This window comes from Hippocampus comes, unplaced genomic scaffold (assembly GCF_001891065.2).
Source record: "Hippocampus comes isolate QL1 unplaced genomic scaffold, H_comes_QL1_v1.1 scaffold18, whole genome shotgun sequence".
Taxonomy (NCBI): Eukaryota; Metazoa; Chordata; class Actinopteri; order Syngnathiformes; family Syngnathidae; genus Hippocampus; species Hippocampus comes.
The window spans coordinates 831944-850206 of NW_017805014.1; the positions used below are offsets into that span (position 1 = coordinate 831944).

Here is an 18263-nt window from a genome sequence, read left to right on the forward strand (position 1 = left end):
GGGGGTGGGGGGGGGGGGGGGGGGGGGGGGGGGGGGGGGGGGGGGGGGGGGGGGGGGGGGGGGGGGGGGGGGGGGGGGTTGACTGGCCATGAAAGAAGCGACAGAGCGTGACGCCACGGCGTCGTTATTGCAAAATGAGAAAGAAGCGACACGATGATCAAGAGTCGGCGTTTCCTCCATTTCGCGACCCTCTCCATCGCATCGCTCATTTTGCCCCCGCCCCTTCTTACTTTATTGACCTCATCGGTGTGCGAAATGCGAGCGCGTTTCTGGCGGGCCGTGGGCGCCGGCAGGCGGCATCGTCATCTGTCAGTCACGGCGGAGGTGTTCCGGTGCCAGTTGTTTTCACGCCTCCTCGCGCGCCACTCGCGCAGACGCGTCGCATCGCGGCGTCAAACACTCCGACGCATTCGTGCGAGCACAGGGCGCCGTGATGGACAGATGAGACGCGGGGGCAGCGGCGCACCTGAGCGCAGCCGGGAAGCGCAAAATTCTCTCGCAACGGCGCATCAAACAAAAGCGACGAGGGATCACGGGAGTTGTTTTCGCCAAATCGAGGCCGCCGTTACTTTCTACCTCCCTCACAGATACGCTCGCAGGCGGAGCGAATAATGCATGCGTTGTAAACAAATAAATGCTGACGCAACCCCGGGGGCGAGGCAGGAGGCCCTCCGTCGCTCCGTCTGCCGCCTCCGCGGCGACCGGCGTGCTCGTTGAGATATCGGCAGCCGCACAATAGATGACCGCCGCCCGCCTGAGATCCGACAAATGCCTGCGACACGAAAGCCGCACGCGAAGACCCAAAAAGCTATTTGCAAGTGCGTTCTTGACTTGATGACAGTGTCGGATGAAGTCACCGATGGAAAGCTACGATGGAAAGCGAACGCGAGCGGGGTTTTGTCGAGCGAAGACGCGAACGCGGGCGGCGCCGCTTACGTTGAGAAGGCGTTGTTCTGCCGTTCGCAGCGGATGCCCTTGCAGTTGTTGGGCTCCTCCGAGGCCGTGGTCTCGTAGTAGAAGTAGAGCTGGTTCAGGCCGTTGGCGAAGGCCAGCAGCACCTGCGCAAGCAAACGGCCACGCTTTTCAGACAGTCTCTTTGCACGCTCAACTGCGGTCTGAAGATGCGACGGACAATTTGTCGCCTTCCGAGGAGTGATTTTAGGACTTGACGGTGCCCGGCGGTCAGAACGAGAACGGCGGAGTGGGGTAGGAGCTCCCTGGAGCGTCGGGGTTAATGACTTGTGGTTGTAATGAAATAGGCCCGTAATGTCCTCTCGGCCGACGAAGCGAGGCGAGCGCGCTCCCATCGCCGTCCGAGGGGACCGAACATGGCGTCGCCTGTTTATTTTTCAAGGAGGAAAAAAAGCTCTTGGGTTACCAGGCAGTAGATGAAGAGGAACTTGAGGATGTCCAACAGCATCCTCCCCAGCGAGATCTGCAGGGGCCCGAGGTGCGAGTTGGCGGTGAAGAGCGAGATGAGTCGCAGCGAGCTGAAGATGTTGGCGATGGCGAAGAGAGCCTCGGCGATGAGCGTCGGGTGCCACATCTCCCACTCCTCCCGGGGTCGAGATGAGTTGTACTGGTGGGGAGCGGAAGAGGCCGAGCAACTTGAAAAGCTTGCTCCGGGTGATGCGCCACTCACTCACGCGGACGACGAGGCGCTCTAAAGCCAGCGCCCTAGCTGAAGGGAAGACGCATTTTCGGGGGGTCGGCATAGCAGGCAAGCGCAAGTGCACGTCGCAAATTGCGCCGCACGAAAATGAGCTGATCAGGAAAACAGAAAAACAGTTTTGCGCTTAAGCCCCACAAGTGAGGCCTACTTCGTTCCCGGTCTTTGTATGTTCTCAGGATGTTTTTCTTCCCGAAAATATACGCTCTCCGTCAAAAGAAACTTGAAATCAAGGTTTTTACGATTCTCAAAATGGCCATTTGTCAAACAACACGTCTTTTTCTTTCAGCCATGTCAGCCAACAGCGCAGTCTGGGAGAAGACAATTTTGGACAAGTATGACCCGACGTCCAACGAAATTTTTTTGTGGTTTATCTGCACACGCGGTTAATAAAGCAAAAGGGTTCCCTGCCCCCTAAAAGGGTGTTGTGCTCCTGAAAATCGTCTTTTTCTGTCTCTATGTTTACGCTTCATCTCATCTGGACTCTTGTGGACACTCAATCATGGTGAACTTGATGGCAGCCTTGGTTTTCAGTCATTCTCTTCAAATTTAGAAACAAATCTGAGTTCACTCGACCAAGTCCTTTCATATCACCATCAAAGGGAGCCAAAAGGTGCAATAGGACGCACCAACTGCTGCTGCTTTGATAGAGCTGTGTAGGTGCGTTTGTGTATGGACATGTGATATACGTCTGAAGGCTGTGTGTGTGTGTGTGTGTGTGTGTGTGTGTGTGGGAGGATGGCCCGGCACCATCAGTGGCTCACAGATGCTGCAGATGGCTCGGCGTCTGGTGATTGAGTGAGTGAGTGAGTGAGTGTGTGTGCGTGCGTGTGTGTGTGTGTGTGCGTTTAAACCACATATTTTGCTTTTAGACAAGCATGTATCAATACAAAGCATCTCAAGAGCAAATCATGTCGTTTGACGATGCCGTTGAGCGCCGAGGGACTGTGGAAACTGGCGCGCGCGCACACACACACACACACACACACGCATACACACACACATACACACACACACACAAAGAGCGTTACCTTAACGTAGGCCACGATCTTTAGTGATATGGTGGCCAGGTAGAGGGAGTTCATGGCGAAGTCCATTAGGTTCCACCAGTCGTGGATGTACTCTGTGAACCCCCCATCCCACATCTCCTTTATCTCTGCCCAGATGAATCCTACGACACACACACACACACACACACACACACACACACACACACACACACACACACACACACACACACACACACACACACAACTGGTAAATTTCTGACATCCATCCATTTTCTGACCCGTATGTCATGTTTGAGCCGGCTACAGCACGGGCTGCTCTCCAGCCAAGCGCAGGGCCCGTATGGATCAGGCGCTAATCCTGTTCCTCGAGGGCCGCCGTCCTCCCTGTTTTCCGCCTCTCCGGGCTGCAACGCACCTGAATCAAATGATCAGGTGATCAGCAAGGTGCGCAGAAGCTGGCTAACGAGGCCGCTCACTTTAAGCGGCGGGAGATGGAAAACGGGCAGGGCGGTGGTCCTCCAGGAACAGGATTGAAGACCACTGCGCTAACTCGTGACAGCTTGGAAGTCATCCATGAAAAGTCTGCTTGTTGACTTCCCGCTCTGTTCCCACAGTGGAACCATTGCAGCCGTCCTCCGGCAAATGCACAAAGAGCGTTTTTTTAATGCGAGAGATGCGGTCCGTGGTTTTCTCTGCCGGGTCATCGCAAGCAAACAAAGCTTTGGAAGCGCACGCGTACCCAGCACCCACGGCAGAATCATCCACTCCACGATGGTGGGCGGCGGCCCCTGCATGTGCAGGTTGGTGCGGGCGATGTGCTGCGAGGCCAGCAGGAGCAGGAAGAGGAAGGTCAGGTAGGACGCCGTGTGACAGATGAATTTGATGAAGGGCTTCTTGATGAAGCGTCCCAGCGCGCCTTTGGGTGCCAACAGGTAGATCTGTGCCGTGGAGAAAAATGATTTGGCGCGGCGCTCGCACCCCCCGGGGATAATTATGCTCCGGCCTACCAATGAGAAGACGGGGAACAGGAGCCCGATGATGAAGCAGGTGACCAGCTTGACCACCCAGTGACGCCGCCTCCAGCCCGGGAAGCCGTCGTACCACAGCGTCGCCAACAGTTGCTGGCAGTTGGGCTGCGCCACAAACTGCGGGGACACACGCCGGGACGCAAGTCAGTGCTTCTGTTCATGCTCGGAGCACATTTTCAGACAGCAACTGGGATCATTTCATGATTGGCCCCCCTCGTCTTCATCAAGCGGACATCTCTAACCAGTCCCACATGTGTCCAAAATCTGAGCTCAAATGTTATATGATGCTCAGATGCTGAGGTCAAACCACTTGAATATCAAAATGGAACAAATCACTGACTCGAGATTTGTGACAAATAAAAATAGCAAACAGTTTATTACTTTTACGTGAGTACGCAAGTCATTAAAAACAATTCATTCTCAATGCAGTCCAAATAAATATGGTCCCATATTGTCTACTCATAAATAATGGAACCGATGATTTTTTTTCGTTTCCTGACCTCTGAAACCCGCGAAAGAGCCTCATTTCAGGGGCTGGTAAACCACGCCCATATTTGTATTTCCCCAACGGAGCAATCCGCGTGTGGTGAAGGAGTATGTGTGTGCCCATGTATGCTTCAATCTAGAGTCGAACAACCTCGCTCGCACTACTGAAAACTGTAAAGGAACAGGGGGGGGTGGTGTGGCGTCCTGTTTGTTGATTCAACTGGACAGATAATGAAGGAATGAGTGTAAAAATGTCGACTGGTAGGGCGGCCTGGTGGTCCAGTGGTTAGCGCGTTGACCTCACAGTGGAGAGATACCGGGTTCAATCCCTGTGTGGAGTTTGCATGTTCTCCCCGGGCCTGCGTGGGTTTTCTCCGGGTATTCCGGTTTCCTCCCACATTCCAAAAACATGCATGGCAGGCTGATTGAACACTCCAAATTGTCCCCCGGTGTGAGTGCGGATGGTTGTTCTTCTCTGTGTGCCCTGCGATTGGTTGGCAACCGGTTCAGGGTTTTCCCCGCCTACTGCCCGAAGACAGCTGGGAGAGTCTCCAGCACCCCTCGTGAGGATAAAAGTGGATCGGAAAATGAATGAATGAATGAATGTCGGCCGGTTTGACTGCGACAACATCAACGAAGACTTCATGGCGGAACGTCGGGACACGATCCCTAAAATCTTCCCAGACTAATGATAAGAATCTCTCCCGGAGTTTCACGCAGCTATTTTACACTCTCTTTCAACGGGATGATGATAACCGCACAAAATACGTCTGGCACTTAGCGGTTTTCGGAACTAAGCTTTTTTTGGAAATGATTATTTTTACGTCGTCGTTTGATTTTGCATGTGTAGGAAAGGCACGGCTCCATTTTTGTCCACGCGGCACTTGACGGCACTCGTGCTTCCGTAGCTTTCCTTGCCGTTGTGTCTCAAGTCGCGTTGACTAGGCCCCGTCGGTTTCTGCTCCGGTTTGGTTTCCTGTTGCTATGGCGACTGTATGCTAATGAGGGTGTCGGTCTCTCGCCTCGTGCTCTTTTCTCTGGTTTTTCCCACCTCGCTCGGTGTTCGGCGAAGTCCGAGTTGGAAACAAAGTTGCGTCCGGGCCTGCTCTCAGATATCGAGGCCATGCAAATGACCCGTGAATTGGCTTCGGCGCGTAGACAAAGCAAACATGAAATCCGAGCTGCTGGCAGCCAACTTTCCGGTGACATTAAAATAAATAAATAAATGAATGAATAAATACAACTCCCGAGCGCACACGGGGGATGATTCAGAGAATGAGCGCATTGCCAGCCCAGGCGCATGAAACGCCTCTCGCTGTGAACATTCCCGGCAGCCAGTTCGCTGACGACAGAGACAAAGCCGAGTGGATTAATTTGTCTTTCTTTGAATAAATGTAATTAATAAAAGCACCCGGCCGTCATGCCGCGACTCCGGGGAGCCGTCTCGGGCGAGGAAACGAGCTGAGCGGAAAGCCTCCTTCTCCGCTGAGGGCCCAAACTCCCTTTTCGTCAACTCTTAATGGAGAGTTCCGATGACTGGTGTTAACCCGCTGAGCGGCGCTCGGACAAACTCGTAATTTGACATTTCACCGTTACTCGCTGAGCCGGCATGTTCGCCCAGTTAGCTGATTACAAGAAAACGCAAGATTGATTCTGCACGACGAAGAAAGGCCACGCAGCCTCTGCGGTGGGAACGCAGACATTTATTTCACAGCTTTTGATTTCCAGCAGCCTTTCCGTTGAACGGAGTTGTTTCACCTCCAAACTCATAACAATAAAACATCTCTTGCATTTTGTCGGAAGACAGAAAACTACTTGCGACGGCTGTTTGAACACAAACCATGCAACAACACAGGAAGACGCGGACAATGTAAGAATACTCACGGGCATATCTTCTTTATCCTCGGTGAGAAACGTATCGCATCTTAATGAGTCACGTGCTTGTGAGTAGGGCGATATTGTCTGTCCGCATCTGTCGTGGCCAAATTATTTAAGAAGGTAAATAGAAGAAGTAACTTTCGAATAAATAATTTCAAGATGAACAAAAAAAATAAATAAATCAAATCTGTCGTTTAAATCTGTTAACGAAAACGGTTGTTGGGCCCCGATTAAATAACGGCGCGAGCCGACCGTTGGAGGAGCCAGAATTACTTTGCAGCTAATTTGATTGCCGAGCCATTTGTCCTCTCCAGCGAGCAATATGCTAACTGAGGCTACGCTACATGGCGCTGCTTAAAACAATTGGGCCGGATGTAATCTTGCAATGTGCAAAGCCAAGGCTATGCTAACATCGACTCAAGCTGGCGACTTCTATGCAAATGTGAACGGAGCATTTTGCGCCGCTGATCATTCGTTAGGCGTCGTTACGGCGCGAGTGCTGGATGTAAAGACTGCATCGTACGCGCTCAGACTTCCCTTCAAGATGCTGTTTGATGACTTGAACGTGAGCACGCGAGCGCTTACACCGCACAGACAGTTGTGTCGACACAGGCACACGCTCGCAGCGCGTTAATATTTAAGCAGGTGCCGATCAAAGGCTTAAAGACCAAAATGAATTCTATTGAATGATTTAGAGACACACACACACATATGAAAGTTTGAAGGTAGGTTAAATGGAGGTTAAAGGCAGCGCTCGGGTGGGGCCACAAGGGGGGAAACCAAAACCTTTCTATTTGAAAAGACAAGGTTGTAGTGGTGGCATAGTGCAGCATGGTTTTTACTTTCACTTATGTGTGTGCGTGCGTGATGTTTATCACGCTGCCGCGTTCATCCACACGAGCATCTTAATTATTGAAGGTTAAAGGCACGGACGGCCCGTACAACCGGAGCATGAATAATGCAGAGTCCACATTGTGCACGGAGTGAGCGCGAGGCAGTATGTCAGTGTTTGTCCCACCGTCACTTGCCGAAAGTTGTTGACCACTTGCTGCGCCTTTGATATGCGGAGGCCCAACGCAAAGGATCTCATTATTTGACCCGTGTCATTTTCAACGGCTGCGCGGCACTCTATCAGAAACACAAGTTCCTCCCAAAAAAAAAACGGATAAAGAAGTCACGTGCCAAGAGAAGAAGGAGAACGGCAGCGTCGGACTATTTTATGGCTTTTGTAACCAAGCGCATTTGATTTATGAAAGGGGGGGCGGGGGGGGACGAGCATTTGCGCTGCCTGACGATGCTCTGCGCAACACGGCATAGAGCAAACATTTGTCCAAATGAGCTAAAAGGTGCTGTGAAGTGTTTGAACACAAACGGACACATCACAGCACATCCCGTCTCCCGATGCCTTCTCCACTTGCATGAAAGCTACGTACGGGCTACATTCGAGCTGACGCCCGGGAGGTAGTGATGGGAATATTTGGCCAACTAATGGCTGTCCTGGCAACAAGAATATTTGGCCAGATTACGCTGTGCTTGCAGCGGGAATATATGGCCAGTGAACGCCTCCGCTGTTGGCCGCCTAACACCGTGCTGGCAGCAAGCAAAAGGGAGTTTTCAAACTTGCGCGCTGGACCTGAGAAATGAACTACAGTTGTTTGGTGCTAGCTAGGATGCGAGCAAGTAGCGAACGAAGATGGATTTAAAATGGAACCAAAGAGAAAAATACATATAACATCCTTGGTACTGCATTTGCCAGGAGTACGGGTGGATTTTATGGAGGTTATTTTAAAGTAAAAAGGTTCACCTGTCCATGTGTTGATATGCTTCGTCAACGTGCCGGTGTGTCTCAACTCAACTCGTCTGTATTTATAGAGTACTTTAAAACAACGACCGCTGTATACAAAGTACTGTACATGGAGCAAATATCGGATACGTAACAATAAATAATAATTAATCACAAAGACAGTAGAAAGCACAAAAACAGTCAAACTAAAAATCAAGTCTGAATCATGCTGAGTCAAAAGCCCAAGAATAGAAATGAGACGAGTTTTAAAGATGGGCAGCGAGGGGGCTTGCCGAAACGCTCATTCCAAAGAGAGGGACCAGCAACGGAAAAGACTCAATCCCCACTGAGCCTCTGGTGCGGAGAGGCGGAGGAGCTCAGAGAGGTAAGGTGGAGCCAGGCCATTTCAAGATTTGAAAACAGATAATAGGATCTTAAAAATAACACAAAAATGTATCGGGAGCCAGTGAAGGGATGCCAGAGTACAATTGGAGTTATGTGCTCCCTCTTACGAGTAGCAGTCAAGAGGCGAGCAGCAGCATTCTGGACCAACTGGAGACGCTTCATGGAGGATTGGCTGACTCCAAAGTAAAGTGCATTCCAGTCATCCAGCCGGGATGTGACGAAGGCACTCTGATACGTTTGAACGAGCTAAGTCAATGTGGCTTTGTAAAAAATAGAATCAAGATAAAGCGCGATACACTTGCACCCACAATCGGCATTTTGACTGAATTGGATTTGGATTTGTCGGACTGTCGCATTGGATACTCAAAAGCATTATGTATTTATGTCGGAATAATAAAAACGTCTTTGTACATGAGTTGTTTGATTGCGAGGCACTTGGACATCTGCTGCAAAGTGGACATCAATAGGCCGGACCCGCGGGCAAAAGGAGCGCAATAAACATTTCAGGGAAAAAAAAAATGGGAGGCTGGAATGTTGTGCTGCAGACTGTGAAACGGCGAGCTAAAACTCAGCTGCCACAGAACGGGGACCCATCTTTTTCTTTTTAATGCCGAATGTTTCATTCAAAGTGCAATAAAATACATGCAAAATGCCTTTGGCAGCCATCTTGTTGGCCGCTACGACTCGCGAGCACATGTACAGAATGACGCGTGCGGTCCACCTGCATGAAAAGCCGATTTCAAACGTCCCCCGCATGGTTTCAGAGAACGTATCCAACGGCAAACACAAAAGAAACGCGCTAGCATAGCCTGCGCGCACAATCACAGCGTTGCAAGGTGGCAGCACTTAGCGCGACCTCTGTCGCACGCTCACATCGAAATAAATAACGGATCCCCAAACAGAGAGGCGGTCAAACAAAAGCGGACGGCGGCAGGTAAGAGGATGAAAGTGACACGTGCAGCCGGCAGGGGGGTTCGGTGACGAGGCGGTGATATAATATTCCATCTTGACGAGCCGGCATGCGCACAAAGCTCAGATTAGCCCTTCGCGACAGGGTATAACCAAGTACAAGCGGTGCTAACGAGGCGCTTGTTTACCAACATCTGCCGTTGTCATGGCGACGGCACGAGACGTCCCGCCCCGCATCCTCCCCCGCCGCGCGTCTGCCTCCGTCTCAACCTCCGCCCCCTCGCGGCAAACGCTCCGGCGACACGCCGCGCTGATGAAATCTTTTTCGGTTCGCTCTTGCCCCGCTCCCGCGACGGCGCCATCGTCACCTCATTTATCTGAGACGACGTTCGCTCACGCTGATTTCTCAGGTGGCAAATCAGCCCGAGCGGAGCCCTCTCGTCTGCGCCGTACAAATGTTTATTTTTCAACTAATGACCGACTTCCTTTGCCGTCACTTGAGAGCGTCAGCGTGCTCTCGACACTGCCTGCTCGAGCGTCGCCCACCAGCCGCATCCCTCTGCTGCCATCATGTCTTTCTGCTTTCATCTGTCTGGCAGTACCCGTCTGCCGAAGGAAGCTGCAGGCGGCGGCGGCGGCGAGAAACAGGCTGACAGACGAAGACACGCCTTGGGCGCCTTTCTCTTCACGCCGTTAAATCTTCACTCTCGCTCGCTTGATTCCCCCCCCCCGAGCTCTCCGTTTTTCGCTTCCTCTTTCTGTCCCATTAAACCTCTTTTTCTTTGTATGGACGCACACTGGCTGCAGCTTGTTATCTTACTCGCTTCCTCAGCATCCCGACTCTCTTTTCCTTTCTTCTCGCTACACTCGCAGAAAAAGGACGTTCTTGTCTCTGAGGTTTTACGGCTTGTGCCCGTTCCGCTCGAGTGTCCCGCTAGATCGGTGATTCCAAACCACGTTGCCGTGAGAGATGGGCAGGTGGGCGGTGGGATAAAGCGAGCCAACGTGACTTCCGTGGCCCGTCAATCATGATTTATTGGGCGTACCTCTTTTTGGTGGTATTTGATGGCCAGTTTGAGCTTGGCCAAGTCATGGCACTGTCGGGGGTCGAGCTCCTCGCTCTGATCGTTGTCACGGTGGTTCAGGATGGTCTCCAGCTCTCTGGAACTCCTGGCCTGGTCCAGAAGATCTTTGGCGAAACGTTTGCACTGCTGCGACAACTCCTCGTACTCCTGGCGGAATTCGTTCTCCACCTGCGGAGAGGAAGCGATTGGGACTGTTGCCGGCAAATTCTGTGTTCTCCACATGTACTTTGGATTCAATCTGGGCCCGTCTTGTGTTATGAATGGCAACAGCTGGCGATGGGTTCATTGCGCCCGCCATTGAATGGAAGAGAATTGAATTGTTCTGACTGTCACAATATGTCGCCGGCAGAGAGATTTGTAGGAAAGAAATAATTTTCTGACCACTTGAGTGAAACTGGTTAATTTGCCCCAACGTCGCCGATGATTCCTCACGGAACACTAAAGTGCTCTGGCAGTGGTCAGAGTCATCAGTGCTCTTGACGTCCTTTGAGGGCTTCTCAGAAAACACGGTCGGCCTCGGAGTGCCGATAGTAACCCACTTTGAGAGCCAACATATTTTTTCCCCCTTCAAAAACATTTCCATTACGTTTGTTACATTTTGAGTCCACAAGGTACCTCCAACGATTTACAACGGTGCTTTAAACGTACGCTTCCGTTCGTATAAGAAAGTTGTTTCATAAGTTCAGTGATTTCACTTCAAAGTATGACATGTTCAAAAAACCCCTTTTGTGACTTTTACGTCTCGAGTGTGGTGTCCAGTTGAACTGGTAACAACCGTACAATCAAATCCATGAATATCCACAAATGTAACGACTGCACATGACGGCCATTGTTTCTGTCTGTTCGCTATTTTGGTCATTTTCTCCATATAATTGGTCATTTGTACCAGTTTTTCAATCTTGGATAGTCAAGCTGTTCTGGTGGAAAAATAATATCTCAATAATTTGATACTTGAGCGCTCAGTGTTTGGTGTCCATGTAACAACCAGACCAACATGTAGCAACAGAGTCCACCGTGACATTCAACAAACTCCTGTCAACAAAGGGCGGAGTGATCAATCTTTATGTAATCATAGCACACTGCAGAAAGGTTTCATCTGTTACTTTTGAACCCGTTTTGCACGAGTTCACTTTTGTGCTCGCGTCACATTCCCAGACCTGGTGTTTTCTGAGAAACAATTCTCTGATCCCGTTGAGGGGATCTCCCCTACAGACGATAAAACAAAGCTGACCTTGCTGAGCTCTTTGAGTTCCCAGCCAAGTCTGAAGGCGGTCAGAATCGGATCCTCGCTGGACAGCGCGATGAGTGAGGGCGAGGCCAAAGCCTTGTAGATGTTGAGTCGAGAGCGCGAGTGCCGGAGGCTGTCCACCTGCGGACAAGAAGGGGACCTTGACGGGCACGGCTTTCGGTCTTTAAATTGGGATCAACAATCCGCCGCTTGCGGCGTCCACCCACCTCTGAACTGGAGACACACTCCACACAGTCGCAACGGATCTGATGCGGTCTGGGAATGGTGACCTACGAGAGTTCAAGAGGAAACGACGCCCTGTCGGTCAAAGGCGGCCACCCGCTTTGCCGAGGGCGTTCGCGCCGCCGTTACCTTCCTCTGCACCAGCAGCTTGATGATCTCGTAGTTGTTGGTGTGAGCAGCCAGCATGATGGGCGTGATATCGGGGGTGAACTCTGAAAATTGGCTGTCCATCATCAGCGAGGGCACCTGCAGAGGGTTAGTGCAGGAGTCAGCAACCCAAAAGAGCCATACTGGACCAAAAAAAAAAAACGAAAAACAAATATGTCTGGAGCCGCAAGAAAACAAAAGCCTTTTTTAGTCCTTATAACGAAGGCAACACTTGCTGTATGAATCTATATTAGCCATGTTAGCCTACTTTCAAAATGACTAAGTTGGCTACAAATACACAATGAGCCTTCGTGATTAAAAGTTTCTTTTTTTGCCTGCAGTGCATCTGTAGAGCAGCAGTCTCCAACCTTTTATGATCTTTTCGATCAATCAACCTCCCGCGATCAATACGTTACCGCACACGCACACACTTACACACGCATACCATAATGAGCGACAGCCATAACGGCCGCTGAGATGAACGAGGCACGGGACGCACTTTTGTAGCGTGTTATCTTTCGTAGCTCACGTGTGCCGTTTAAAAATGCTTCTCTAGGCCCTCCAGATTCCTCTTCTTCACCAGTACCCTCAGTGAATTGGACATGAAAGCCGTTTTTTTTTTCTTCCAACAGCCACCTGCCTAGCATCCCTCATAGAAACGTGTGACGCAGCTATGACGCAAATCTTCGTGGACAGAAATGTTGAAATGTAATATTTATTATACACATTTTTACAGTGTTGGAAAACGTTAAGAATGTTTGTGTCATGTTTGTCCTCCTACACAAACCATATTAAAAAATATATCTATATTTTCTTCCGCCATCACTTTTCCATTTTCAAACATTTTTGAAAAAGCTCCAGGGAGCCACTAGGGCGGCGCTAAAGAGCCGCATGCGAATCCAGAGCCGCGGGTTGACGAGACGAGAGCATACCGTCTGAATCACAGAAAGTTGCAAAATGGTGCGGCGGCGAGCACGCGTGACGACGATGCGGGGAGGACGCGCGCGGACTCTTTCATCTCTCGGAGGGAGGGCCAAGCCTCCGCTCGCTACTTTTCATCTTTACCGCCACTCGCTCCGTTTCCTCCTCCTCCTCCTCCTTCCTCCTGCCCCACTTTCTCCCCGTGTCTGCATCCTGCGTCGTCCTCTTCACACCCTCTTCTCATCCCCGTATTCGACGCTTCCAGCCTCCGCCGCTCATCCTCGTCTAACCCTCCGCTTCCCATCGCCCCCCCCCCCACCACCTTCTCTCTTTCCTGATCTCAACTCGCACTTTTCTCTCGATGTGAGAAGGACTGTGAGAACAGCTGCCCCCGGTGGGCACCCAAACACGCACATGCTTGCACACACACCATCGCTCCCTTGACAGTCAAGTCCAGAAAGTTTTTTTTTTCTTTTGCTCATCACATTTCCAGCAAAAATAGATGCACATTTGCATGCACACAAACACGCGCACGCGTCTCACATCAAAGGAGAGCGCGAGTGCCTTCCCTCCTGTGCGCGTCTCTCGTTCTCCTCATTTCTTGTTCCTCTTCTCTCATTCCGCCTGTATCTCATCTGCTGACATCTTATCTGTCTTTCCCTGCCGTATCAAAACTCTACCACCATTTGCCTACGCCCGACCATCCTTTTTGCTCCCGTGGCTGCCGAGCGCTTGGCTCGGAAGACGTCGGCTCGCGTTCGAGATGTGTCGAGTAAGCCGACGTAAGCACCTGTTTCTCGCCGCTCGGCCGGCGGTGCGACAGCAGCAGCTCCACGGCGCCCACCACCTCCTTCCTGATGGCGTAGAGCAGGGCGTCGCCGGTGTGAATGCCGTGGTCGAGAAGCAGCTCCATGATCTCCAGGTTCTCATTCTCGATGGCGATGAGCAGCGCGCTGCGGCCCAGCGGGTCCAGGCAGTTGACGTCCATGTTGTAGTAGACCTCCGCCTCGCGGAGCGCATGTTTGACGCCCGCGTAGTCGCCCTTCTCCACCGCCGTGAGGTAGGCGCGCTCCTCCGCCGACAGCTCCACCTCGGCCCGCACGATCTGCAGCGGGATGCGGTCGCGGTAGGGCGAGTACGTCGCCTTGAGAGAAAGGAAACAACTTGAGCGGACGGAACCGGTTGGGGGGGGACGTTGGAGGTTCGCGTGCGGTCGCCCTCACCTTCTTGTAGTAGAGCTGAGTCATGGGATTCATTTGGTCACTCTGGCGAGGAGACGGGACAGCGGATTAGCGACCTCTCGTGCACTTCACACCAACACCGGGCTCACTCGGCGACGCTAATGCCCGGCGTGAAAACATGCATGGCAGGCTGATTGAACACTCTAAATTATCCGTAGATGTGAGTGTGAGCACGGATGGTTGTTCGTCAATCTGTGCCCCGCGATTGGCTGGCAACCGGTTCAGGGTGTCCCCCGCCTACTGCCCGAAGACGGCTGGGAGAGGCTCCAGCACCCCACGCGACCCTTGTGAGGAGAAGGTGGATCGGAAAATCGATGGTCTCGAATGACGCAAAAAGGAATAAAATTGAATTTGATGCGTTACATCTGTCCTTCTTTCCTTCCTTCCCTCCTTTTTTCCTTCCTTCCTTGCTTCTTAGCTTCCTTCCTTCCTTTCTTGCTTCCTTCCTTGATTCTTAGCTTCATTCCGTCCTTTCCTCCTTCCTTCTTTCTGTCCTTTCCCTCCATCCTTCCTTCTTTCCTTCCTTCCATCCCTCCTTTTCTTCCTTCCTTTCTTGCTTCCTTCCTTGCTTCTTAGCTTCCTTCCTTCCTTTCTTCCTTCTTTCTGTCCTTCTTTCCCTCCATCCTTCTTTCCTTCCTCCCTTCCTTCCCTCCTTTTCTTCCTTTCTTTTTTGCTTCCTTCCTTGCTTCTTAGCTTCCTTCCTTCCTTTCTTTCCTCCTTCCTTCCTTCCTTCTGTCCTTCTTTCCTTCCTTCCCTGCTTCCTTAATGCCCGGCGTAAATGTGTCATCCTCGTGCACCCGGTAAAACGAAAGCGGGGGGAAGTCCAAAGACCAGACAGATGTGTGCCAAGAAGTAAATTGGAAGAGACTTTTCAGTGAATGGAGTGAGGTTCCCAAACGCGCCAACAAATTTCGTACTCTGCCGGTGTTTATTCTCATCTCCCGGACCGATCGTCACTCTGTTGACATGCTCATATTTCGACAACAGGTCGTACATCTTTTCCGATCGGCCGACCGGATGTTGAAAACGCGGCGCGCTCTGCGGCAAAGCGAAGGAGATTAAGATCTGCGCACGTCCGCCGGCTTGCGAAATTCCGGCACGCGCTCTCAATGAACGGTGACGGACGGACGGCGCAGAATGCAGATTCACGGAAAATCCGCCCGCCGCGGGACTATTTATGCTGACGGCTTTACAATGCGACGTACGGCAATGCAGATAAACTCTCCGGCGTTCTCACTGCGCGGCTCCCGCCTTCTCCAGGAATGTCTGGCTCGGTGACGTGTCCGACGTGGCCGGAGACGTTTGGAAACCGCGGCTCATAAATGCCGCAGCAATGCTGATCATTCCCATTTCTCGTGTGTCTGCGGAATGAGGACGGTGAGTGGTGGAGTTTTTTTTTTTTGTTGTTTTTTTTTTGTGCAATGTCATCTCAGATGTGCACTAGATTTCTGATGACACATTCTTTGATCTCTTTGCGCACCGTCTGCCCCCCCCCTCGCCCCTCCCCCCTCCATCTTCGCGGCGTCGCTGGCTCGGGCCAATTATCTGCCTGGACTCCATCACCCGCGGCCCTCTTCCCATCTTTCTTGCACTTCATCAAACTTTCCCTCCGCCTCTTCTTCTCTCCCTCGCTGTCGTCCAATCGGATGTCGGGCTGGGAGGAAAAAGGTATGTGTGAGTGATACCCGCCCCCTGCCCCCCCCCCCCCCCACACTCTCTATCTTCAAGTTTGCCGTGTTCATCGTCATCTGGCGTCCTTTGCGCTAGAGAGACGACAGAGCAGCGGAATGCTCTTCGCTCCGTTGACTTCTAATGGAATGAAGACGGTAAAGAGGCAAAGGGAGAACGTCGGTGTGGTGAATCACACACGGCGCCGGGGAATAGAGCACTTTTCGAAGTGAGGCCCCGTCGCGTCCCGTCTGTCCTCTGTCCCGCACGCAAGATGACAAATTCCACCCAAACAAGTGAATAAATAAAAATGACATTGAAGCGTCTCCAAAGACTTCGTCTCCTCTTCCCCTGACCTTTATTTAACGCTGCCGCTTAATTACAAACAAACATCTTTACAAGCTGGGCCCAGAGATTAAAATGGGTGAGCGAATTCTAGCGAATAAAAAAGAAAGAAAAAAAAAAAAAGAGATGCTGGCAGATGATGCAAACCTTTTGTTGTGTAACGCTCTAAATTTAGAACCGAAAGGCATTTGGGGAGACGAGGCCTCCAGCGCAACCGAGGAGATCGCGAGCCCGCTGCCGCTGGCACTCCTGGGGGAGTTTCCTCTTTGCTCAAGAAGCTCTAATCCCCCCCCCCTGGTGCCCCCCCCCCCCACCCTCAACCCTGATTCCTTCCTTGCTGGCCTTTGTCTCATTTCTCTGACAAATGTTGTCATTCATTTGTCCTTGGCAGCTTCGTCGCACTTTCGAGTCTGAAGATCGGCCTTTCCCCGAACTTCGTTCCTCACGCTTCCCGTCCTCTCCCCTCCTTCATCGTTGCCATCTGCTCTTTGTCGCCTTCGTCCCTATTGCATCACTCTCCGCGTCCCTTCCTCCCCTCACCTTCACTTTGCCTCCCCCTCTCGCCGCCTTCATCACTCTTTCATTCCTCTGCCTCCTTCTTGTTCCTTTCTGAGCCCACAAAGCAAATGACACGCAGATATTGGGGAAGTGTCGAGGCTGCCATACAATCAGCGACTGTCTTTGTACCTCTTGATTCACCCTTCTTTGCTTTCTTGCTTTCTTCCCTCCTTCCTTCCCTCCTTCTTCCCCCTCTTCCTTCCTTCCTTCATTCCTTCCTTACTACTTTTCTTCCTTACTTTCTTGCTTCTTAGCTTCTTTCCCTCCTTTCCTCTTTCCTTCCTTTGATTTACTGGTCTCGAATGACGCTAAAGGGATGTAACTGAATTTGCTGCGATTCGTCTGTCCTTCTTTCCCTCCAGCCTTCCTTCTTTGCTTCCTCCCTTCCTTTCCTGCTTCCTTCCTTGCTTCTGAGTTTCCTTCCTTCTTTTCCTCCTTCCTTCCGTCTGTCCTTCTTCGCCTCCATCCTTCCTTCCTTCCTTTCTTTCTTCCCTCGTTTCCTTCCTTCTCTCCTTGCCTCCTGGATGGATGGATGGATGGTCTCGAAAGGAATAAAATTGAATTTGCAAAAATTGACATCTCTCCTACTTTCCCTCCATCCTTCCTTCTTTCCTTCCTTCCTTTCTTGCTCCCTTCCTTGCTTCTTAACTTCCTTCCTTCCTTTGCTCCTTCCTTCCTTCTGTCCTTCTTTCCTTCCTTTCCTCCTTCCTTCCTTTGATTTACTGGTCTCGAATGACGCAAAAGTGCTATAATTGAATTTGCTGCGCTACATCAGTCTTTTTAATTGGCCTCATTCCCATGTTTGATGGCGATGCGTTGATGTGGCTTTGCATACAAATGCAAGTGCGCGCGCGCGCTTGCGCGCGCGCATGTGTGTGTGTGTGTGTGTGTGTGTGTGTGTGTGTGTGTGTGTGTGTGTGTGTGTTTTCTGATATCCCGATTTGATCTGCATCATCAGAGTGAGTAAAATACACAAGTATTTGGAATTTGCCCCAAGGTGGACAAATGTAGCTCTGACAATGTCCACGGTGGCAGTGTGTACCTGTGTTCCTGCGCAAGTAACACTTTTACATTACTAACAACACTCAACACGGTGGGGTGTGTGTGTGTGTGTGTGTGTGTGTGTGTGTGTGTGTGTGTGTGTGTGTGTGTGTGTGTGCGTGTGTGTGTGCACACGCCTGTCTCAAGCAGCACTTAGGGATGACACAAGGAGGCACAGGTGTTGCCATGGTCACAGTGGTGACACTTGCTGTGGGCTCCCGCTGCAGCGGGTTAAAGGTTAACATGGCAGGTGTAAAGCCATGAGTGCGCGGGTTCGAATCCCTGGCTCATCACAGGAAGAAGTCATGTGGCATACTCCGTCCTTCAAGTGGCATCTCATCTCTGTGACGGGCCGTTTATGCAACTAACTTGTTTCTAAAGCGGCTGTTACTTTCACGTCACATGAATGGAAGATGAAAAAGCCAATGAGCTTGACAGGACTTCTCCAACAAGTCCTACATTCACAATGACTAACAGCACTCACAATTTGCATCTCTGACTAGTCTCAATCTCTTTACACCAGGGGTCCCCAACCGCCGGTCCGCGGACCGGTACCGGTCCGCAGGGCATTTGGTACCGGGCCGCAAAGAAAGAACTTGCCTTAATTCCGTTTTATTT

The 18263-nt window shown here is 51.3% G+C and overlaps 1 protein-coding gene across 2 annotated transcripts in view; it reads right to left on the bottom strand.

The window, feature by feature from the left end:
- trpc5a (transient receptor potential cation channel, subfamily C, member 5a) overlaps positions 1-18263 on the bottom strand; it is a 37713-nt gene that overhangs the window by 5566 nt on the left and 13884 nt on the right. Inside the window, exons 2-12 of one of the 2 annotated variants that reach the window (XM_019863291.1) lie at positions 14016-14057; positions 13583-13936; positions 11854-11970; positions 11709-11771; positions 11485-11622; positions 10215-10421; positions 3687-3824; positions 3419-3617; positions 2701-2840; positions 1379-1579; positions 937-1058 (exon numbers count right to left, since the gene is read on the bottom strand). In XM_019863291.1, the coding sequence (XP_019718850.1) occupies positions 937-1058; positions 1379-1579; positions 2701-2840; positions 3419-3617; positions 3687-3824; positions 10215-10421; positions 11485-11622; positions 11709-11771; positions 11854-11970; positions 13583-13936; positions 14016-14048 (1712 nt within the window). In that variant the 5' untranslated portion in view covers positions 14049-14057. Of the gene's footprint in view, positions 1-936; positions 1059-1378; positions 1580-2700; positions 2841-3418; positions 3618-3686; positions 3825-10214; positions 10422-11484; positions 11623-11708; positions 11772-11853; positions 11971-13582; positions 13937-14015; positions 14132-18263 lie in introns of both variants that reach the window. The other variant, XM_019863292.1, reaches the window with a different exon arrangement.